At 39.9% G+C, this 24,210-nt stretch overlaps 1 protein-coding gene across 2 annotated transcripts in view; it reads left to right on the top strand.

Annotated features, from left to right (window-relative positions):
- The first annotated feature begins 611 nt into the window (after positions 1-611).
- The window catches only part of DACH2 (dachshund family transcription factor 2), a 212,554-nt gene continuing 188,955 nt past the window's right edge, over positions 612-24,210 (top strand). For both annotated transcript variants that reach the window (XM_018070866.1, XM_018070865.1), the window contains exon 1: positions 612-664. In XM_018070866.1, the coding sequence (XP_017926355.1) occupies positions 627-664 (38 nt within the window). In that variant the 5' untranslated portion in view covers positions 612-626. The remainder of the gene's footprint in view (positions 665-24,210) is intronic.

Below are 24,210 nucleotides of genomic sequence, written 5' to 3'. Positions count from 1 at the left end.
GTTTCAGGTTTTTTTCTTTTTCTTTTAAGCATTTTAGCAGAAAGCAATTAAGAGAGCTCATTCTAGTGGCTAATCAAAATCATAAACCAAAACACAAAACAAAGGCAAAGTATAAATTAGTGCTGCTGAAAAGATGTTCCCAAACCAGCTGTGCTTACATACATCAAGTTTACATTATTAACTGCACCATTTCTCCCCCACTATGTTGTCAGCACAGTGGAATGAAGCCTTCATCTTTCCCCATTATTTCCTTTCATGAAAACTAAAATAACTTCAGCAGAAAATCAGACAGCAAATGAAGTCACAGTTGAAAATGTGCCGTTTCCCTCAAACGTTTTGTTTTGAAGCAAAAGCGGCGAAGCTGCGCGCGAGGAGTTTGTTTAAGAGGAGCTGCTGAGATAAAGATGACAAATGTGTGTGGGGGCTGGCGGGGCCGGGAGCCCCCCTGTCGGGGCTGACAGATCCGTCCAGCAGTGGCAGCGGGGCAGGAGGAGCAGCTCCAGTAATGGGGAGATGTCTCCTGGAAGGATTGCTCTATCACCGGGATGGGCCCGCGCGCGCCATAAATCTGAGATTGTTCTGGGCCGCCGCGGAAATGAACCGCTCTTTCTCCTGCCCAGAATGAAATGTCGGGGAGAAAAAGGAACAGAAATGAAAACCAAAAGTGAGGAAAGTTATCTTTTTAACATAAATCTCCTGTGGAAGCAGTATCAGAGCCGTTAGTGATTTGAAGAACAGCGCTGTGCCCGTCTTCTCCCTGCGCGGGGCAAGGAACGAGCTGCTTTATGGCCTCTCCTCTCGCCCCTCCTCGGGGGTTGTAATCTGGGGGCTGCAGGGATGGGCTGCTCTCAATTTCTGTGTGGGAAGGGAGGTCCAAGGTGGTGACAGCTCAGGGAGATGCCGTCTGTGCAGCAGTGAAATTTGGGAAGAGGCTGCTCAGGGGCTTGGTGGAGTCGTTGGCCCTGGAGGTGTTAAAGGAAAGACTGGACGTGGCACTGGGTGCTTGGGCTGGGTGGTGATCAGACCTGGTGATTCCTGTGGGTATGATGAAGCAGGGAAGGTGTGGTGGGCCAGTCCCCCCTGCCCCCAGAAGGGGAACCCTTAGTCAGCAGCTCCGAAGAGGACCCAAGAGCAGTAAAAAATGGTCCCAGCATGTGCTTGCCTGGGACTGGCTCATCTGCTGGGGTGTCTGAGACATTTGAGGGTCAGCCCCTGGCACACAGGCACTCTCTATGGAAGCTGGCAATGGATGCAAACCAGCTTCCTCCCTGCCTCCCCTCCCACCCTTGCTGCCCTTTCTGCATCCTGTGTGGTTTCATCTGATGATGATGATGAACCTCTACATAAGGGTTTACTTCAAATCCTTCTGACTTGGTTCAAAATGCTTTGGGAGTCCTGCAAATGCTGCTTCTGGTTGTGTTTTTATTGGGTGGAGGCAAACCTGGTGAACTGCTACAGGTTTTATTTGCCCTAGTAAGGAAGTACTTTGAATCCTTCTTATTCCTCAGTAAGGACAGATATGCAAACATAAATTTATTTATCTTGGCAAATTTATATGAGCTTTCATGGTAGGAAATATGGAAAATTTAGAGGTAATCATTTATCTAAATGGCAAAGGAGAACTTGAAACAAATTTTGTTATTAAATATAATTCAAACCAGGCCAAAAAGTGGATAGTTAGACACAATGTCATGTGGTTTTCCATGGGCAGATTGTGCTGAGATGACTCAATAGCTGTGTTTGCTAAGATCACAGATTTATTTATTTATTTATTTATTTATTTATTTATTTATTTATTTTAAGACATAGGTAAGGCTGCCATTGCTATCTGGACTTCTGCAGAACAGTTAGTGTAGGAAATTCCTGGATAGGGTGGTAAAAATGGGGAAAATGGCTCAAGGATGTAAAAAGTAATTTGAAATTATCGGACTTATAGTTAGTGATTGAGTTTTCAAGGATTGTTTTGTGGCTGATCCTATTTAATATCTTTAATGATCAGCCCTGGCACAGAGTGGGGGTGTGGTAATACAGTTTGCTGATGACAAATGTAAGAAGATATTGTCAATATATAGAAGACTAAAGATGACAATTTGGGAACTTGAAGGACTTGAGTAATTGAAGTGGGATGGAAATTAGTAAATTATAAGGCCAATAATTCACTTAAGATGACTGTTAAATCTGAAACATTAGACCAGGCAAAATAATGGAGTTGATTAAAAGACTCTAAAAGAGACCGAGAGGAGGAATGGTGCAGACAAGTGAGAGAGAGCTCTGGTTCTTCTAGAACTGAGATGATTAAAGCTGTTCCAGGTAGGGCCTTGCCAGTGTCCTGAGCAAAGTCATCAATACTTGTGTCTTTGCAAGAAGCTCCACTCTTATCTAGATAATTCCTGTTACCTGGAATTAGATTTAGCTCCTTATGCTGTGTTGGAGAGGACCCCTGGAGGTCATCGTGTCTAAACCCTGCTCAAGCAGGGTGCCCAGAACCATGTCCAGATGGCTTTTGGAGAGCTTCATTAAAATACCTCATTTATTCTCTCTTTAATTGCCAGTATTTATTTATTTGACAGTGCATGTAGTTCGAACACCTCATGGGAGAGGAATAGCCCCATGAAGACAGTAATCTCTCTCTCCCCTGTTTTCTTTTTTCATGTTTTCAAGGAGTAACTACACTGTACTGTGTTGCTTCTACATTTTGTAGTGAATGTTGGAATGATTGTACGATTTTTTTTTTGGTCAGGAAAAAAAGCCCTGAAAACCCTCTGTAAGAATGACTTGGAGTTTGGTGACTAGACTGTGTTGTTTTCCTGCAGTTCTTGTGTTCTACGTTCTAAATTGCATGCAGTGAAATTACCTGCTGTGAAAATATATGCACATCTTAAATTAAGACTTTGGAAAGTTGTAATTGATTGCAGTAATTGATTTATCATTCAGAATTATTCCAGTAATCTGTTCAAACTCTCAGTTTGTAAGCTGCCTGTATACTGTCCACTTCGTTCTCTGTGTGCCTGAAACTGCTGAAAACTGGAGAAAATAGATAGGTAAGTGGATAGGAAATAGTGAATAGTAAACAGCAGTTGTCATGTTTAGTCTTTATAGACAATTGTTTTCCAAGCATTAATGTAACTTCTGAGATTTGCAAACAGCTGGTGGTTGTTCAAATTCTGGAAGCAAAGCAGAACTGGACTGGTTTGTTCCCCTGTGTTCCCCAACCTCTTGTAGCTGTTCAACCCTCCTGCTACACAGTTCTTTTTCACCAGCTTCGGGAGTTTTTCCTGCTCTTCCCCCCAAGTTTTCAGGTCAGGAATGAAGTGCTGTCCTCCCATAAAAATGTCATAATCCTCGAGTGATTTGAAGTGCTCCTGGATCCAAGATTGATGGCACAGGGGAGTGTTTACTGTAATACAGTTAAAGGCATCATGGTCTGGTTGCTGGAACCAGGAGCTGAGGAACTGAAGTCTCATTGCTGGCCCTGGAAATGACTCCTGTTGTGACCTTGGACAAATCACCTCATCTCTTTGTGCCTCTGATGTGCAGGTTGTGAGATGGGGATCCTAATGCTCATGTAGCTTCATCAGGCACAGAGTGAGGAGTGATATGTGCAGGATGGATTTGCCATGAGGGGACAGATTAGGTCTATAAATTCCATATAAAGTAAAATTTATCTGCTAATCTGAGTTTAGCTTTACTAAAAGCCTGGAAACAGAAGGGCATAAAATTCTGTGTGAATTTTCTCATTAGTCTTGGTTATTTCAGGATCTCACCCTTTTCCTGCCCTGGAATTGGACTTGCTTCCCTTGCAGTGTGCATTTTCTGTTGGAGTCCAGTGGAATTTACTTAGGGTATCTTTCAAATGAATAGTGCCTGTTAAGAAAGCAAGTTTGCCCGGTGGGGCAGTTGCTGTGTTTTAAAATACGTATTTATTATATAATCGATTTCTCTTTGCTGTTCTGTTATTCTGCAAGGATTCATTTTTCCCCAGTTGGGAGCCTGCCTTGTGCTCATGTCCTGCTTGGGAATGATACAGGTAGTGTACCTGTATTGACCTGTTGAAGGGGGCAGAGGACACATGGCCAGTCTGATTTCACGGACAAATATAATTTCTTCTACTTTTTGTTGATTCTTATGGAATTTGCTCAGTTTGAACAGCAGAGAACTTTAAGACAAAAGGGTTAATATTCTGAATTTCACAATAGAGTATGTGTTTGGCTGCAGTGGGTATTTCTGATTAGCATCACTCACCTCATGCCATGGGATTGATGTGTCTGTCTTGGCTGCCTGAGGGGAAGGCGTCTCCTTTCCCTTTTGTTCCATGTCAATACCTTACTGACTAGTTTGGAAGCTTTAAATGCCTTTGCACAAGTGCTTTCATACAGCATCTATTTTGATGTTGTATGTCTTAAATACATTGTAATTCTAGAATAAACTTAAGGAGGATCTCTGTGTTGGTGCATGCAGTTAGGGAACTTCCAGGATCATCCAACTGGAGGTGCCTTTTGTTCATTGGAAAGCACTGAAAATATGTAGGAATGAAATTAGATATGGTATCCTAAGACTTATGTTCAGTTCTTTATGTATCAAAGAAATAAATCAGGGAATTTAACCTAATATAAAGTTATTTTTTCTGGTTTATTGAGGGGGTTTTGTCTCGTCTGTAGAAAGGTTTTATTACCATTTAACCTTACCACTTTCTTCTTCACATTTTCTTCTAAGACATATTAAAAGGAACATCAGACTGAGAATGGACATGACATTCAGGTTTAAAACTGGAGTGTTTAATGGAATCATGAATAAATGGAAACAGATTTGTCTGTCAAAAATTAAATAGGAGTATTCTTTGATTAATATCAAAATCTAATCTAAAATAGTTTTAGCCATTTCATACAGGTGACATCTGTGCTTAAATATAATTTCCTCTCCCTGTTCTGGCATGACTGTTAATTACTTACTCAATGTAGTTCAACATTTAGTTAATAAATATGTCAAGCTTTTACCATGGTGTTCTTTTTGCAGAGTTGTGAATTTGCAATTAGTTTTAGATTTACTACATGGTGACAGACAGTGCTGTATAAATAGAGGTTAAACACACAATTTACATATTAATTTCATGATTCATTTATTCAATGATTTATGTGGATATAGATTGTATTTAATCTCCGTGCTGTAGTTGTTTCAGGCATGACGAGCAGAATCACTACTCTGGTGGAGTAGTAATGATGTCTGCATTGAGCCACAGCAGCAGAGAGGAACAGGGAGAGATTTGGAAAGCCAGTTATTCATTAATCTCAATACTTTTTTGAGAGGTCAGTGAAGAGCAGTAATAGGTTTGTAAAGCAGGTGTTTATAGATGTACACGTGTACACATGCACATACACACACGCCGTGGGTATCCCCACAGGATGGATGCTCCATCTTGTCTCTGTAATAATGAATATTATCATTAGGTAGTGCTCTGTGCCCAGTTCTGTTCATCCAGGGAGCCTGAAGATTAGTCACCACCTTCTCATTCTGGGGTTGGTATTGCATGTGTCCTGTGATTGTCTCTTATTCCAACTTACTTGCATGTGTGCTTAATTTTAAGTGTATGCTGATTATTGTATTCCTGAAGTCTAGGTATCTGCTTCATGTGGTCAGATCATTTGGCTCTCTCTTCACCTACTGCAGTTTTAAAAGGGAACTTAATGAGTATTACTTTATCTGTAAAAACAATTTCTCTGTTTTTTTATCCGTAAGTTTTAATTTTGCTTGATGGAAGAGCAAAGTACTCCTAGGTGAGATGAGAATGTCAGAAAATGCATGCTTTGATTTTATACTTGGCTATGGTAGATACATGGATATATAAGTTATTAGGAAGTATTTTGAAAATCTAGTTAGGTTTATAACTAAAGCACATGCACATGTATTTTGATATGGTGACTGATTAACTTAAAGCATACTTTTGGTTTAATATGATTTTCCTTGCTGCTGGTTGTGAGTATAAAGGTCTCTGAAGTGCAGGTGGATCTCTGACCTAATTTGGCAGATTATGGCCTTTAGATGGACTTGATACACTTCAAACAGTGTTGAATTAAAATATATCTTGGATTTTGCTGCTGTGCTGTGTTCCTGTTCCTTGCAGTACTGTGTGTGTGAATCCTGCCTGCCTCTTACTCCAAATCTTTTGTGATATAAGGGGAAGGCTCCACCTTCAGTGTGTTCTCTGAATCCCTCCAGAGAAACACTGATTTAGCACAAGAAAAAATAAATCATAACTGAAGCAAATAAACCAGGGTAGTTGGAAACAGATTAAAGACTTGAAACAAAAGACATAATTCATTAAGCCTTTAATTCATTAAGATAAATGGCACGTTATTAGTTGCTTTTTGAAAAGACCAGGGACCTTTTCCCTGGGAATGTTCTGGGTACATCTTTGGCTGTGCTGTGCCATCCTCCCTGCACCTTCACAGGTGTTTCAGGACATTGTTTTTGGAAGAATGCTCTGATTTTTTTAAAGGACCAAAAGAGCTGCTGATTAGGTGAAAATAATGTAAGACTGATCCTTTTATTTTGAGATAATTTGGTGATGGTGTAATAACCACTGTCAGTCCAGACCACTTGCATTTCACAGCTGGGAGGGGGGAAGTCCCTTTTTGCTTTAAGGAATTGTAGCAGTGGGAGTTGTCTTCAGTCTGATCCCATGAAAAGGGACCCATGCTGGAGCAGTTGGTGAAGAACTGCAGCCCTGGGGAAGGACTCAGGTTGGAAAAATTCACAGAAAACAGTCTCCCATGGAAGGGACCCCACTCTGGAGCAGGGGAAGGAGAGGCAGAGGCACCATGTGATGAACTCACCACAGCCAGGGTCTGCCCACCACAGGGTGTATCCATGGGGGAAGATCCCACCAAAATCTCGGGATACCTTCTCTCCTAGGGGGAAAAGTAATCTGAAATCAGGTTTTTTGGATTAACTGTCACAGAAGCTCCGTGGGAGGAAGTTGAAAACTTGAGTCTTTCTTAGGTCCCCCCTTCTCTGACACATCAGTTCTGTGATGTTCATGGGTCCCTGGGCACAGAGGTGTGAGCAGCACACACGTTTTTGTGCTATTTCCCTTTATTTACCTGGGAAGAGTTGCCAAGTGTGTATTGAAGCTGCCATTTCTGCCTCTTAAACCAAGTCCCTGAAACATGTTATAGATGCAGTAGAGCTGGAACCTCACTCCTAAACCCCTCCAAAGTGCTGTGTGCTGAGTACTGACTGCAGAGAGCAGGTGTCAAACAATATTTAAATGACATCCTCGACAAAATAAATATTGAGCTGCCCTGTCACTTTGGTGGGAGAATAATCTGCTCCAAAAAAAAATCCCATTCATTGTAAACTGCCTCTGACATTTGTTCTTCAGGAATTATTTGCAGTTTATCTTCTGAGCTGGAGCCTTTATCAGCACAGCAGTTGAACTGCAGTGCAAAAAAAAAAATGGTAATTGAGTATTTTATCAAAGGCTTCCAACAAAACGGACTTTGCAAGTCGTAAATGAAGATTAAAACCATTGTTGGCAGGGATGAACAAATTGGAATGATTTATTATCTGAAACATCAATATGTCACTGCTCAGAAATAAAATAAAAAGAAACAAACAACTGGCCCCCCCTTCTCCCAAAATGTGCACTTAGTCTCAGCCAAGTGATGGAAGGTAAATACATGTTTTAATTATTTGTGCTAGAGAGGCTGTTTAAAAAAAGAAAAAGAGAGAAGAGAAAGCATCATCATAATGGCACAGCTGCTGTGGGACATTATGTGAGGAAAAGAGACAGTAATAAGAGAACTGTGTCAAAGGAAAGCAACTCTGAATGTGTACTTCAGCTCTCCTGATTACAGAAGGAAGATTAAATATTATAAATGGGGCAATTTGACAAAGTGGATTTACTACTTGTGTTTAACACCTAAAGAGCCAGTGCTTTAAATGAGACCTTATCTCACTTATGTGAAATAGCTTCAAAAACAATGTAGGAGGAAAGCATATTGCAAATTGTCTTATTTACAGTGTATAAATAATTGAATGGTCAGGAATAAAAGAAATGAATCTGTTATGAGCTCTGTATCAGTTTCAAATTACAAAACAGAGGAGAGGAGAACAGTCTTAGGAAGAGTATAATTTTTAGAAATGGTGTTTTCTGTATGTGTTCATAAAGCAGGGAGCTGCACAGGCTGGATCTTGGGACTTGGTGACCCTGGATTAGCAAAAACCACTCCCTGTGGTAATGCAGGAGTGTCCCTACAGTGAGGAGCCCAGTAGGCAGCAATGGGCTGTCAGGGGCAACAAGGGTCCTTCCCTCTCCCCAAATGCTTCTCTGTAAAGCAGTCAAGAATGGAATACCAGAGTCTTCAGATTTATGGCAAACCTAAAGTAAATTTATTGATTTATAAATCTGTTACTTTTGGATGTCGGTTCTGTATGTGTCTTGAATGCTGTTTTTAGCTGAATTACTGTTTCCTTCCCTGTTTCTTCCTTGAGGAAAGGCATATTGTGTATGCCAAGCCAAGGCATTATAGTTTATAAGAAAGCCAATTAGTATTTCCCAATAAGAGTGTTCTTCTGCCGTGATATGCCAGTAAAATGTTGACTTTTTAACTCTCTTCTGGAATCTACAGAAAATAATTTGTTCCTTCTGCCTACAAAAATAGTTTTTAAAATATATATATTTTGAAGGAGAAATGTCCATCCTGTTTTGACTATTTTCAAAATATTTGGGAAGTGATATGTCTGTAGAAATTGACTGGGGAGGTACAGGGCCTGTTCCTGCTGCAGAAATTGGATTCCCTGGAGTTTTGTACAGTACTCCTGATGTATTCTCTGAGCAGTGTTTTCACTGAGAAACTTTCAAGATGTGTTAGAGGTCTCTTGTACATTGCTGAGGATAGGATTAAAAAATTATTCAAAAAACCTATTAGGAGTTTTATTTTCCAGTTTCACATGGCTGCTTACAGATTGCTATTGGTTAACTTTCCATGACACCTGAGAGTTGTTGTATCTTCCATGTTGTTGCTTCTGAATTAACCCCTAACATCATATAAAGAGTTCTGGACACACCTTCCAGCACCATGCAGGGAAGGTGGTCCCTGGGAACTGAGTGCTGAATAACTCCTCAGGAGAGTGGACATCACTTTTATTTGGTGCAGTAAAGGTGGAGAGGCTTTGGACCATCTGTACAGTGTTGGTTGGAATTTTGTTTAAAACATTATGTTCCAAAGCGGTTTGGAGTTCAACAGAGATAAAATTGCGTCTTCCCCAATTAAAAAAAAAATATCTCTGATAACAAAATATTAAGGTTGGAAAATAAAGGTCTTAGAAGTTGGGCAAATGCAAAATTTGGGAAATTAAGACCCTCTCCCTTCACTGGTTACGTAACTGTGTGATTATTTTTTTTTTTAAATGAAGCTGCTCTTCCATGGATTTCTGAGTTTAGGGAAACCAGGGCTGTTGAAGCTGTTGTGCTTTAGGGTCTGTTCTGTACAGCCTGGGAGAGAAGGTGGGAGGACTGTCCTTTGGAACCAGCTCAAAGATGGGGACAGACCAGGAGTGGGATCTCCATCCGTAGTTGGTCCTCATCAGAACTAAGGAATCCCTCAGCAACCAATGCTGAAAGGAATTCTTGTGGTTTATATCAGAACAAGGTCTGTGCTGCTCAGATTCTGAACTGCTTTGCTTTTGGTTAAGGAAGCATCCTTGGATACTCCCAAAGCCTTGCTGACTAAGGGACATTTTGTGTCTAAGCCAGTAAATTTCCCGTATTGGAGCCATTTTTACATAATAAATTCATATTGTGGAGTTGGAGGAGTTTGACAGGCCTGTGTGTGGTGATTAATCTTCATTGTCACCTTTTCCCTGTTCATAAATTCAATATAACATAGTTTATATGTTGGTACAGCTTAGATTGTTATCCTTGAGAAATTAAAATAGTGTAACTCCTATCCCACCTATCCCAGCTTCCTATACCAATGTGCAGGCTCAAAATATATAGGGAGAATCAAATTAGCAAGGCTAGAGGAATTCTGTAAGTAGTATTAAAATATGTTTTGCTGAATATAAGGAAACTTTTGGTTATTTTTAGCTCTTCTGAGTCAACATTTTGCATCAAGTTCTAATATAATGTCCAGTAAAAGAAATGCAATTACAATAAATGGTTTATGTACTTGTTTTTTTCAATCAGCAGGTTTTTTCTTGGCCCTTGATGTCCTAGTGACCTTGAATTTTGAGCAACTGAGTAATAGTACACATTAAACTTTATTATCTTCCTCTGCCATCCAAGCTAAAATAAAACAGAGGGCAAAACTGAGGTATTCTGCAGCCTAAATGACGTAAGGTGCTTGTTCACAATTTTTAAGAGTCCTTACTTATTGTGTATAAAATGTGTGATAACAAGAACACACTTGGAAAAAAAATAGTATTTTTGTCCTGGCTTAAGCAACATTGGCCTTTTGAGAGCATGCTGGGTGATTTTTGGGAAGTTAGCTTGATATTTCCTGAAGGTGGTATCAAAAAATTACTTTGTCTCTTCAGAGGTGACATTGAGGAATTCTTTCTCTGCTCTGAGTGGCAGCGATTCCGTACCTGGATGAAGCTCCAGCTGAATGGTGTGATGCCTGTAGTGCTCTGAGCTGTTCTCCTGGTGGTTTCTCTCTGAGCCTGCACAGTCCTGGGTTAGCAGGGTCCTCTTTGTGGAGATTTCAAGGAATCTGGACAGAGTCTGTCAGATCTGGTGTCCCTGAGCACCCAGGTCTGCTGATGTCGTGGCATCCTACTCAGTCAGTGACAGTAATTCTGTGTCAGAAAGTGGCTCTGCAGTAGCTCTCCCCAGGCCATCCAGGAGGATTATCCTGCTGTGCAGCACTGCTTGCATGGACCCTTCTCTGGATCTCAGGGTTGTGTGATCTCCTGGAGGCAGAGTTTATGATGATGCTCTTGGGCAGAGGGTGTCCAAAACTCTGTCTGCACTGTAGCAAGCACAACCCTCAGGCATGAGTGACTAATGCTCTGAACAGGTTTGATGTGGGACTAGTTACAAAGCTGTAGAAGTTCTTGTGTCTGAGCCTCATTTTTCAAACCCTACCAGGTTTCTTTTTAAAAAAACCCACTTCTATTGCAGCCCTAATCTAGTGGATATCACAGAGGAGAGTTAATATAACAGTAAATTTTATTATGCAGTATATGGATGAAATAAAACCCCGTGTGCCACATTGACCTGCATTGCATAGGTGCAGTTTTTACCTTTTTTCCTCTTCCAAGGTACCTTTTATTGGCTGCAGCAGGAGAAGTGACACTTGCTTGAGGGATCAGATTTTCATGCAAACTCCTGTGTTCCGATGGGAAATGCATAAATAAATCTGAGACACAACGACATCTGGGATAATACCAGGTAAAATAAAATGGTACTGGCTCTCCTGAGTCTGTGTAAAAGGCACTGAACAGAAAAGCTTTTGTGTAATTGCTCTTGGATGCTCTCTGTGGTGGTGGTGTCTGTGTCCATCCAACCTCAGTGTTCAAATGGGGGTTTGGGGAGTGATCTTCAGTTGAAGAGCTTACTGTTTGTGCTGGAAGTTTAACTCAGCCAGAAATACTTCTCACAAGTTGGACTTAAATACAAAAAGAGTCTACTGCTATTTTATAGTGCTTTTTTACCCCCTTGGCTTACTGGCAGCTGCAAGTATTGGGAACATATTAAAAACATATCCCAAATTTTGAATTAGAGAAGAAGTTAGAGCATGAGTTTCCTTCTCCCTCTTCAACAACAGGAGCTTATCAGGTCAGTTAGAAAGAATAATGGTAATTCTGATGATTCAGGCTTTTAGCAAATAGAAAATTCTAGGCAGCCAGAAAGCTGACAGTTGTGAAATCTCTGTGAGGTTGGAAAAGCATTTGTAAGATGTGGACACGTTTAGTTTATGCATTTGGTAGGTGACTCAGGTCACCTCTGCACTCCAGAATGAGTTACTCCTTGTTAACAAGTGTGCAGGTGAGATGCTTTTCCTCAAGTGGTTGTTGGTCTTCTGAAGTGAGGAGGCCCCTGTACCAGGAGGCAAAAAACTATTGCTTGAGAACAGCATTTTTAGGTGTCTCTGCTGCCACTGGTCAGCGTTGGGTTGATGCCCTGGGCTCTCCAGGACAGCAAATGAAGGAGCCCAGGTGGTGAGTAGTGGATATAAAAATCTAACAGACTGTCCTTGCTGTGAATTTTGAAATGGTAGTTTTTTAAAATAAAGCCTGTAAATAGCTCAGGTGGGTCACTGATGTACAGTGTGTATCTGCAGTTTGAATCAGAAGGATTTTTGTGTGGATGTAGAACAGAATGTCCTGAAGAGAAGTCAAAGAGCCCCCTTAAAGACTTGGGGTTGATTGTCTTTTGGGTTTTTTTCCCTGTAATTTTACATAAGGTGTATGGTTGTTTTAAGAATGGATGTGAAACTAAGACAATTTATTCTGTGCCTAAAACTGGGTCCTCATCCTCATGGCATGGTGATTCTTGCTTTTACTCCAGCCACCTCCAAAAAGAGTGTTGGTTTTCTGTTTGGAGAAATCGTCTCCAAAGACTTTGCAACTATCAGATATTAGAAAGGGGGAGGCCTCAGGGAGGGTTAATTTTATCAGTACCTGTAGTACCATAATATTTTTATTAATGTAATTGGTCCTGACTGTTGTTTGAATCTCAAATTTGAGAGAAAATTCTGTGTGGAATGTGAGGGCACAGGAAACTGGGACATTGCATGAAACCAACAATTTTATTTCTTGTAATTTTCTGTCTTCAGCAAAGTTAAAAAATCATAAGGAACATGGTAAAGACTTTGTGCTCTTGCAGTCATGCAGAGCAAGTTGAAGATGTAGACGATTTCGATTTACAAGGCTGTCAGTCAGACATTAAATTAATTACAAATAGGCAAAGATTTCACAATGAAACAAACAAGGTCTTTGACATAAATTATATCCTATCATTAAAATATTTAGAAATGTGTAATTATGGTTTTTAGCAGTGTTATTCAAATTATAATTAATAGGAGCCTCAATAATATTACCTCTTCTTAAGTGACTTCACATTTTGAAATGCTTTCTTTTATCTTTATGTGCATTTTGGATTTAGATATCCTATTTAGGTATTTTTATACTCTTCCTTCAGGGATCATTATTCTCGTGCATGGTGTGCAGAAGTTTCAAGGTCAGCATTACTTGAACAGTTGTAATAGTCCCAACAGAAAGATAAATATATATTGACTAAGGCTGGAGCTTCAATTCTTTCGGTTGCTGAAGGTCAACAGCCCCTCTGAGGTGCTCTCCAACCTTCAAATGTCTATAGGTTAAATCACTGATGAATTACTGCACTTTCCTAAATGGAGGGAACATATTCTAGACGGAGGCAGCTCGTGGTGTTGTGTTGACTGACACAGTCTGGAGGAACGGAGAGGAAACGCCGTTCCCAGGCTTGGGGAAATACAGACCTGAGAGCCCGAATTTGGTGCATCAGAGCTGTAGGGGGTAGCAGAATTCCCACTCTTTTTTGTATGGAATCCTGCCCCTTGCACGCAGGGTGCACTGAACACAGTTATGATAAAATAGTTGGCCCTGACAACCTGGTGGCAATCACTGGAAACATCAGGGAGGGTGTCCCTGAGGCTGCAGGGACAGCACTTGGTCTCCTATTCCAAGGTGGATTTCCCTGGCACACTGTTCTTCTCAGCAGAATACACAACCTGACTGTAAACAAAGCCAGATCTCCTTCCCAAAAAATACTCCTCAGGCTGGAAGTAAACCTCTTACAGAGCACTCCAGACCACTCGATGGGGCAGAGGGACACTGAAGGAGACACTTGGCTTTGCAGATATTCCTGCAGAATTCCTGGGAATATGACCTGCAAAGGGCAGCTCGAGATCACCAGGGGGGCACAATAAAAAAATCTTGTGTTGTAGTTCTGTATTTTACCTCTTAGCCTTTTACATAAGCAAGCAGAGCAACATCCTCTGCAAGTTAAAGGGGCTGCAAAATATATTTTGATTTAATAATCTCTTAAGATGTCCTTTCAAAAGCAAGTACTCTTAGAAACTTTGTTCTGGAATGTCCTTTAAGGTGTATCATTCTAGGCATTTTCAATATTTTTAATTTCAGTTTGATATGTAGAATATGTGTACAGCGAAGTGTTGTTACAGATAATTAAATTAAAAACATTATGCTTCAGAAGATCTGTTTTTAAATGACTTGTAAGGAGGTTCACATTGACCTGTAGCTGATGTAGAATAAATACATTTTATATATATAATATGTATATATACAGACAAATATATATATTTATATTATATATGTATATACACACACACAAATATATATATAAAATACATATGTATTTGTGTGTATATCTGCTTTATGATGTATCTAGAATACTTAATATTGAGATCTTTTTAATATAATTTTTACAGCCAGCTTCTTTGGTTTTTTTCTACACATGGAAAAGCTGATATATTTATCAAGAGTGTAAATGTATTATTAAATATAGGCTGACTCAACTAAGTCTTGGGGTCAGAATTTTCAATCTTAGGGAAAACATTAAGCATTGTAATGTCTGTGATACTGTGCATTCTCACAATTTGTTTGGTGTCTGATTTTCATAGAACTAGTAATTAGTAGTAAAACAATTGCAACTGCAATATTTGATAAGCAGTGGTTTTCCTTGTGCAAGCATAGCTAGTTAATGTAATTTCTACAAGAACTACTATTTGTAAAGTTAAACCACTTTAAAATATAAATTTAGAAGTATGAACACATTTCAAGAAATCCAGTTGTCCTGATGGCAAATGGAATTCAGCCCAAAAATACAAGCAAGTGTAACCATTGCCATTATGTTGAACAGTTGAGAGAAATTACAAATGCAGTATAAAACCTCAGAAATTATTCCACAGAAATGACTGTAACACGTTGGGCAGCAATTTATTAGTTCAGATTTTTGTCCCAACTTTTCCCTGTGCCGTTTATTAAATGCCCTCAATATCTGAATACAGCTCTTGGGGTCCAACAGTCTGCAGGAGGATGTGTTGCTAAAAGGAGGCAATGTGAGAGAAAGAGAGGTTAAAAAAATTGGGTATCAGCAAATAAATTAACACAGTTTTAAAAATGCATAAATTTCCTACAAATCAAGATTTTATTTGCTTTCAGCCTTCTGCTTTTTTTGCTTTTTCTCCAAATGAAAGCTGGTTCCCAAACATGTCCATGACTCTTAGAGCTGAGAACTTTTATAAACTCTGCACAGTGTGAAATGTATGAGAAACCTCTGAACATTGGGAACACGGGACTTTGATAAGATTTGGATTTCAACAGTCCACCTGTGGGGGAAATTGGGAAATACTGAAAGCAGAGAGTGTATCAGCAGATAAGTGCAACCCTCTCCTTGTGCTTGTGCCTGTGTGTTGTTGTCTCAGCTTCTGACTCACTGGATTCTTCCTGAGAGATGAAACCACAGGTCTGACAGTTTAAGTGACAATTCTGTGTCAGTAATTGCTGCCCTGGCCCGTTAAATAATTTCATGTTAATTGTGGCACAAATGGGGAAGAAATTTAGTCACTACAGGCTGTGATGAAGACGTGCTTCAGGTGCACCCAATCTGTGTGACCTTTTCCTTGCTGTGGAAAGCCCGGGGTTTATTTTATTACCATCAGATTTCACTATTGATACAATTTTCTGCATTTTGAAGGACTTTATGTTTTATTGAAATTTGATTTGGTGGAGGAGGATTGTATTATTCGTGTCAATTTTGCGTTTGGAAAGGATGATGATATTCATCCTTTGTTCACATTGAAATTTAGGATGGGATCTTAAGCAGAGGGGGGAAGAATTGATTTGGGCACCTGAAAATCCTCACTTTGCTTCCTTTGTCCTCTTGAGCTCCAGCAGTGGCTACCAGGGCAGAGAGAGGGACCAAGTTAGATGGGTCTGTCCTGTTGCACAATCCCATGAGAGGGCAAAACTGTGGATAACAGTGGTGGCCATGGATGTCTCTGACCACTTTCAAGAGGATTGTCCATGAAAGGTGGTTCCACCTTCCCTCCTGCAGAAAAACCTTCTCTTTGGGAAGACACCAGGGTTGCTACTCTGTGTTGTGTCTCATTTCTCATCTTGGTGTCCTTTTGGGATCCTTTTGACACTGATGCTCCTCCAGCCTCAGTGTCACTGAGGGTCTGCTGTGGCAAAAATTCATGTTTGAGGTGATGTCTTTTCTGGTAGATGATAATTTCTGTTGCCTGTTCTTTTAAACCCGTTATGAACTCAGTTTCTGTTGAGTCCTCTGGGTCTTTAGAAGGTCCAAACCATCACAAATGGACCCTTACGAATATCTCCTTAAACATTGGGATCCCATCATAGGTATCAGTATTGATTCTAAGCATTGTTGTTGTGTTAAGAAGAAAAAATGAGCATAAGGGGAAAAAATATAAAATCAAACCAATTTATCTCTTTAAAGACCTAAATGCTAATAAAGAAAAGCATAAACTCCTTTAATCAATCAAAGTTGTCACTGAAATGCTGTAGCTTGGGCAAAGGATAATGAAATTCTGTGGAATTTTCACTGTCTTCTAAGTACCAAATATAGATTAATATATAGTTCAAAACACTTTAATTTTTAAACTCTTGTCTTTCTTCTTCACCGCTGAAAAATTATTCTTGAAAAATAAAGAAACTGCCCTGTGGTCAAAGATAGTCTTAACTACCTGTCAATCAAAAGGAGAAGTTTGTTGAGACATTTAATTACAAGATAATGTAGTCATCAAAATCTCGTTGTGGTAACTGACAGCTCATTTTGGACTGAAAGCCTGCAGCTCCCTCCCCTGAGGTCAGAGATGTTCCGAGGTTAACGTAGTAATGACAAGTCCTTTATTATCACATTATGACATTGAAAAAAATTGCAATTATACTAATAAATTAATAACAGTAATAAAATGACAGTCATAATTGCATAATATACATGTTGTCAACGGCATTTTTGTTACATGGCTGGAATTCATATTTTATCTGCATATCTTACATTATATTAAATTTTCCCAATGCAGTCCAGGAGTGTAGCGGCTCCTGAAATTTCTGAAAGCCTGGGCAGTTAAAGTAACTGTTGGAAATGCTTTAAGGCTTGAGTTGTTTTTAACATTTATGGATTAAAAAAAAAAATGGTGAAATTGAAGAATTTCACACTCAACTGTAATTGAATATTAGAATTCTGGTTTTAGCAATATCCCTACAGTGTCTCTTATCAGATATAATACTGGATAAAAACCTGGATTAGACATGGACACTTAAACTGTTGCTTCTCAGTTCACAAAAAGAAACTTAAACCACACAAAGGCTCCAGTTTAAGTGCACACTGTGGGTCGGAGTGGAACAGGGCTGGATCATCACACCTTCCATGATCAGCTTGAGCATGGGACCAGTGTTTTTGTACTTGTAGTGAAGTCAGTTTGTGCTGATGTAGTGTATTGCCCCATGAACTGGTGATGCCTCTGCTTTCCAACAAAGAATGTTAATTTTCCTCTGTAAACAGGGAATTTCATGGTGGTTTTTTATTCAGATCTTTAAAGACCAGCTGTAGACTGGGGTAAAATTTGTGTGGACAGGACAAGGAAAGAGGATGGGGTCAAGATATTGCTGCTCTTGTTTTGTTGCTGAATTGCCCCAGCACTGGTAGAAATCAGAAATCTTCCAGTCTGATGTCTCCCGATGCATTCAGTTTGTGTACACCTTCAGAAGTCAGAAGATTACCAAGCTCAGCACAGAGTTTCATTCATTTATCCATCAGCAGCAGGTTTTCTTCTGGTGCTAATAGAATTTTTCCTGGTTTAATGTGACATCTCTCTGTCAGTTTAAAATTAATACCTGTCTGAGACACATGCACTAAGGACAAGCACTCTCTCCTCTGGTTTTCTGGAGGGTCCACCCAAGCTCTTGTGGTTTTGCCCACCTTTTCACAGTGACTTTGCTGTAGTTGGGAACAGCTTCCAGTGATGTGGAGGTTGAGGCCTTTCACCTCTTCCCAAATCCTGCAGAGCGTTGTCCTGATGTGCAGTATTTGTTTCAAAGTTCCACCTTCTGTTTTTTTGTGGATTAAACTCTGTGTGGCTTTTATCTCCAACCTCTTTCCTTATTTTCTTTTTCTGACAGAAAGTACCACCAGTTTTTGTGACCTGTGTTAGTGGTTTGGTTAATATGAGTTGGGTGCATTCTTGCTTCAATTCCACCCTCCCTTTTTCCTTCTGCTTCTTACCCAGATTTTCTTTGTTCACCAGCACAGCATTGTCATTGTCAGTGCTGTTAGGGAACCATAAGTAAAGGTTTAGGGTACAGTTGCAGTGAGACACTGTTATCTTAAGATACATCATAAATACTTCTTTTTTCCTTTGCTTTGAGTTCCTTTGGAACCTCCTTGGAAGGAAGTGGCACTACCTGCTCCCATTCCCCAGGCTGTTCTACAGGACTCCCTGTAAAAAGAACTGTTATTTGGGTTCAGGTTTTTTTTTTTAATTTAAAATCTCTGTAACCTAGCAAGGAAAATACAAACTGATTTCTATAGAAAAATTTGATAATTTAGGTACTGCATGATTAACATTTACAACATCAGATTGACTCAAAAGCTTATATGATTTGATTGTGTTTAGGTGAACTTGCAGAGGGAGAATTGACATATTTTTCATGACTTCAAAATAAGTTTCTTGGAAGGGTTTAACCTATACTTCATTTTTTGCATTAGATAATATCGTAAAAACAAGAGAATTTAATGTTGAACAGTTACATGAGTTGTAAGTATTATGTTAACTGAGAAATTCCATAATATAATATTTAGCTCAACAAATTTTAGAATGCACAGAAAATAAAAGTTAAAACTAATGTTTCATTAATTTATTAATCTGCATGAGTCATATATTTCAACAATTCAAGTACAGTTTACTCAATACAATTATTATTTTACTGTTCTTGTCAGTTATTCTTCAGAGATAGTGATGAATATCAAATAATTAATTCAGTTGAGAATGTTTCTCTTTAGTAATGGACAATTCGTGAGATTAAGGGGAAAGTTTTTATTTTTAAATTATCCGTTATTCCTAAATTTACTTTGTATCAGTGACAATTTCCTATTCCAACAAAACTTAACTGTGAAAGGTCCCTTTTTTGAAAGATAATTTGGATTCAAAAGAAATGCAGCAGTGCAGCGATATCTACAAGTGTGTACATAGAGAAATAGAAAATTTCAGGAGTCAGGAGAGTCTTGGAAGTAGAGGAATGTGTTGAATCTCCTGAGATTTATTTGTGTCTGAAGGGACTTCACTCAGGAGATAGGATGATGTTTTTAGATGCTGTTGTGAGGCTGAATTGTTAAATACACTGGGCTGGTCATGGTCATCATGAGAGTTTTCCATGGCCTCAACTCCTGCTCTCACAGGTGTTGGGCTCCACCTGCACCAACATCCATGGAGATGAAGGACTTCCTTGGGTCTGCACCCAAAGGAATTTGGAGTTTTCAGGTGTTAGTTCAGCCTCAAGTTGGTGAGAGCCCATGTGTAGTGTCACAGTCCACCATAAGGGATGTCATGGACTACAAAAGAGAGCCACCCCTAACTGGGAATTCCTGACTGGGAATACTGCCATTCCATATTCCCAATGACACTGAAGTGTGTGGAAGGAGATCCACCTGGAACACGGGCACATCCTGAGCCTCATGTTTCAGTGGTTCATTGTATTGAGCCCCAGCCAGAAGCATTTGCTGTAGCAGCTGCAGTCTGGTTCAGTGGCCTGTTGTGCTGTGGGGTTTGGTTTTGTTTTCCATGGGTACAGTGGTTCCCAGAGGAATGTGGCAGATAAACGGGCATTGCTGCCGGGTGCTTCCCGTGAGCCACGGCCTGATCCTGCTCTGCCTGTGGGTCATTCCAGCCCCACTTCAGGGGCACAGTGCTCTTCACATTTCAGGTGTGATGAGTTTCCTTATTGTTTTTTTATTTTTATTTTTTAAAAGGTGATGTTTTGCTGGTTTTGCCCAGCCCTGTTATTGCAGTTGTTCCATTTCACAAGCCCAGCGAGCAGTTAGCAGGGACATTGCAAGAGTGCTCGGAATGTTTTGTAAGAGGGGGCCTGTCAAAGGCAGATAAACAGAAAGCTTCACCCAAATTTTAATGAGGAGATTTTTGTAAGCTCTGAAGAAATCAAAGGTCAGATGCATGTATAGACATTCAGTGATATTTTACTTCTTTTTCCTCCCAGTTGCTTTTTTTGTACAGTTTTGAAGGCTTTATAAGTGTGTGTTTTGATTTTAATTGTGGAATTTGCTTTCAGTTAATAAATTTGACATTTGCTTTAAACGTTCTCATTTAATATGGGGAAGAAATGAACCTTACTCAGGAATGTTTATCTAGAAACATACAGAGGACATGATGTTGTACTGCTGATACAAATATCTACAGATTAGAGAATTCTGTTCCATTGTAGGTGAGAAACTGCTTCTTTCTGTCAAAAACTGGTTGTTTCTGTCATGTGCTGTGTGCACGAGTCGGCTTTAGATGAGGTAGAATTTCAGTTATCATTATCCATTGCTTTACTTGTGATTTATTTTATCCTTGTTACTCAGATTCCTTTCCATCTGATCTGATCTTCCAGTATCTCCTTGTAGTTTCACTTTCTTATTTTGTTGGTTTAATTTCTCTTTCTCCCTGTCCTGTTTGGTCCAAGGAGTCCTTTATTTAGTGGACGGCTTTGGTGATAGTGTGAAAAGTCTGATCCTTGGAGTACACTGAGGGTGTACAAATCATCAGCAGGACAGATCATGTCACCAGCTTTCTCATACATAACTCTACCAGTTAATGTGAATAGTTTTCTGTCTGGAAGGAGGAAGACACACAAAAAAAGAAACCAGAATGTAAAATAAACCCTTTTTTTCGCCCCAAACTGAGACTGCTCCCCCCTTCCTTTTTTTCCCCCGGACTCAGTTTGGTGGTTGCAATGCCATCTCCAGTCAGTTTTGAGTTCTAAGATGAGGACATTGGATGCTTTTCCTTGGCTTTCAAGTCATTCACCTTTAATTCCTGAACTGCAATTAGAAATAAACTTTTTTCTTGCCCCTACTTTTGCATCCTAGGGTAGCAATTAAGAAGACCCGGGTGAAGAGGTGACCATTTTCTCCAACTCTATTACTCTGACTGATGGAGCCATTAGATAAAGGCAAACTAATTCTTTATTACCTGCCTGGCTCATTTCTGCACTTTGCCCTGGAGAAGAGCTGCATAAAAGATCAGTGTGTTATTGAAAACTCCTGAGCAAATATTGAGCAACTTGCTGGGTCACTCAGGTAATGGCAGGATTTCGTGGCAGTGCAGCGTGGACATGGGAGTGTTTGGGTAAATAGGTGGTGAGAAACTGCGGGATGGTGGAGCTGGAGTAGGATGGCTTTGGGAAAGAGGAGCTGAGAACACTTTGTATATGATAAATACGCTTATAATTAGCGAGATCATTAGCATGGACACCATGTACTTAAGTATTCACAAAGAAGTCTTTAAGCTAAGCAGTTAGCTCCACAATGAAGGGAAGAGACAAAATGAATTATATCCAGCTGAATAAGCTTTTCAGAATCTCCAAGGAGGTGACTTGTCTGTTGATGGCCAGTGGGGGTCGAAGAGTGAAATAATTACTTAACAGCATGTAAACAATGTGAGATGTGAAGTGTGCATTTTTTTCCTTTTCTTTTTCTTTTCCCTTTTTTTTTTTCATTGAGAGAGTTTCTTGTTGCGATGGCTCCACTGGGACAAGCAGCAGAGAAATTTGATTAAATGGATGCCTGGGGTCACGACCCTGTCTAAACATGCTGCAGCTCTCAGCATTAATCAAAGAATGTTAAAAAAAAAAATTTCTGACCTTGCTGCATATGAGTATTGGTGAGCTGTGAATGCAGGCGGGATGGAGCGGGGCTGTGTGAGCGCCCTGCTCACAAAGGGGACGGAGGAGGAGGCAGCTTTCAAGGACAATGGCAACCCATCATGTTGTTCCAGTTCTTGTTATGGGACTTTCATGTGCTGATAGCCCAGCAGCAACCAAGTTGGGAGATCCCATTAGGATGCGGTCGGGAATGCAGTTTTTTGTTAAGGATTGCTGCTGCTTGAACCCTGAGCATGGAAAATATTTACAGCTCAGAGGTACATGGGAGACCCGTGGGTTCAGAAGGGCTCTTGGCTGCCTCCCCTCAGTTTAATGGATCTGAAAGTACAGAAGAAACAACTCTCCTCTGGAGGAGTATCCAGGATTAATATAATGCTTATTGTTTAAGCGTGGATTCTTAAAGAGTTCTTGCAGTAGCAGGGTGAAAGGTCGTGGTTTTTACTGAGCAAATTACAAAGTAATACAGGTTCCAAGAAGTCAGAAAGTGAGATGTGGTCATAAGTCCACAAGTGGTTTTTTTATAACTTACATAAGTCTGGATTCCTACCTGAAACTCCTGATCCATTTGGTTTAGCCCTCAGTTACAGCTATTCCCCTTGCAGGCAGGAATATTTGCCAAGTCAATCAAGTCTCATTAATGTCCAGTTTTGAAAACAGTCCAAGACAGGGATAGATCTTTCATCAATTTTTAAATTATTTAACTGGGCATTGAAGCAGTGTAATCACAGGAGGACATTGGTGTGTTACCCCTTTTCCTGCTGTACAGTGGGATGCTGCTGCTCTAAAATGAATTTTGCAGTATTTCATTGTGGTTTTCACTTGTACTGGATGATGAGAAAGACACTGCATGAAGAACAGAATTATGCATAAAATCACAGAATCAGAAACTGGACCCTGGTTGGTAGAAATCCGTATTTTGAATTGCAGTTTGCCCTCCTTTCACAGGTGTTTAATGGCAGTGCAGTGTAGGTAACCCAGGTACACCTGGAAACTTAATTTCACTTAGAGGTAAAGGTACATGGGTTGCTTTTTACAAGACACAGGACTTAAAATTTATATTCCACTGCCACCCAAGTTCCACTTTCTACTGATTGGATACTTGTTTTTAAGAGAAATCAGTAAAATACGTAGAAATTACTTGCACTTAATCTGAGCATGATTTAAGAGAAAGTAAAATGCTACACTGGCACAGACCTTGATTTTTGAAGAAGGTGAGAGGAAAGGGAGATGATTGACATCATAGTAGAGGAATTTGGTCTTTCTGTCTGTTGTTCTGCCTACTGGAGTCACTATTAAGAAAAGATTCTCATTAATGGGAGCAGGTCCGTACATTTATGTGTTGGATTCTGATCAACAACAAATGATTAGAAACTATTAAACTATAAACAGATGTAAATAATGTGAATATATGTGTAGAGCATCTCTATGAAGGAAATACCCCTGAGTTTGAGAACACCTGAAATAGCTGGATAGGGAAAAGGGGTAGTGGGGATCTCATTTAGTGCTGCAGCAAAGCCATTGTGAGCTGTAGAAACCTTCAGCTGAAATTTTAAGTTTGTTTTCTGAGTGTACTGATTCATCCTGGAACACTGACCTGCATTCACTGGTTTTGGTGTCATAATTTGCCTGAAAGGCCTGACAGGCCAGTTTTCAGTAGAGCTGTACTGTGCACGTCACCGTGATCAAAAAACCTTGAAAAGCAAGCCAGGTACTTGAATTTCGGGATTATGAACTAATAACATACGAAGATCAGTTTAAAAGATCCTGTATGAAACCTCAGGCAAATTGCCTCTTGTGAGACCTGCAAGAACCCCCAGTTTTAGAAAGGTTTTGAATTACAGTGTAAATCACTGATGGTGAAGCCCAACCTGGTGCAGTTGTCGCTGCCTCCTGCATGGCCCAGTGAAAGGAGATCAGTAACACAGGGGTGATTGTTACCAGTATTTTTGTTACTCTTCTTGGCCTTCCTGGTTTTAGCTCCTGCCTTCTTTGAAATTCCTTCCCGAAGAACAAAATAACATTCTCTTAGCTCTGGACCTGCCCTCGAAAGGCAGTAATTCCTTTTCGAAATTCACTGATTGAAAGAAATGTAACATTTAAAAAATAACCATCAATACCAGTGAGTTGGTTTCTTTGAGGTGAAACCGTGGAGAACTTGGAGGTGCCATTTTTGACAGTGGTCTTTGCTTGTTGATGCAGGATTTAGTCAAAAATCACCAGAGATAGGCTTGGATTTTCCAAAGAAAACCCATTGCTCCTGCTGAAACCAGAGGCAGTATATAATATTGTTCTTGCCTTATA

Source organism: Manacus vitellinus, unplaced genomic scaffold (genome assembly GCF_001715985.3).
Source record: "Manacus vitellinus isolate BGI_N305 unplaced genomic scaffold, ASM171598v3 scaffold_95_pilon, whole genome shotgun sequence".
Taxonomy (NCBI): Eukaryota; Metazoa; Chordata; class Aves; order Passeriformes; family Pipridae; genus Manacus; species Manacus vitellinus.
The sequence above is the reverse complement of the archived record's forward strand: the minus strand, read 5'-3'. Positions and strand labels throughout refer to the sequence as shown.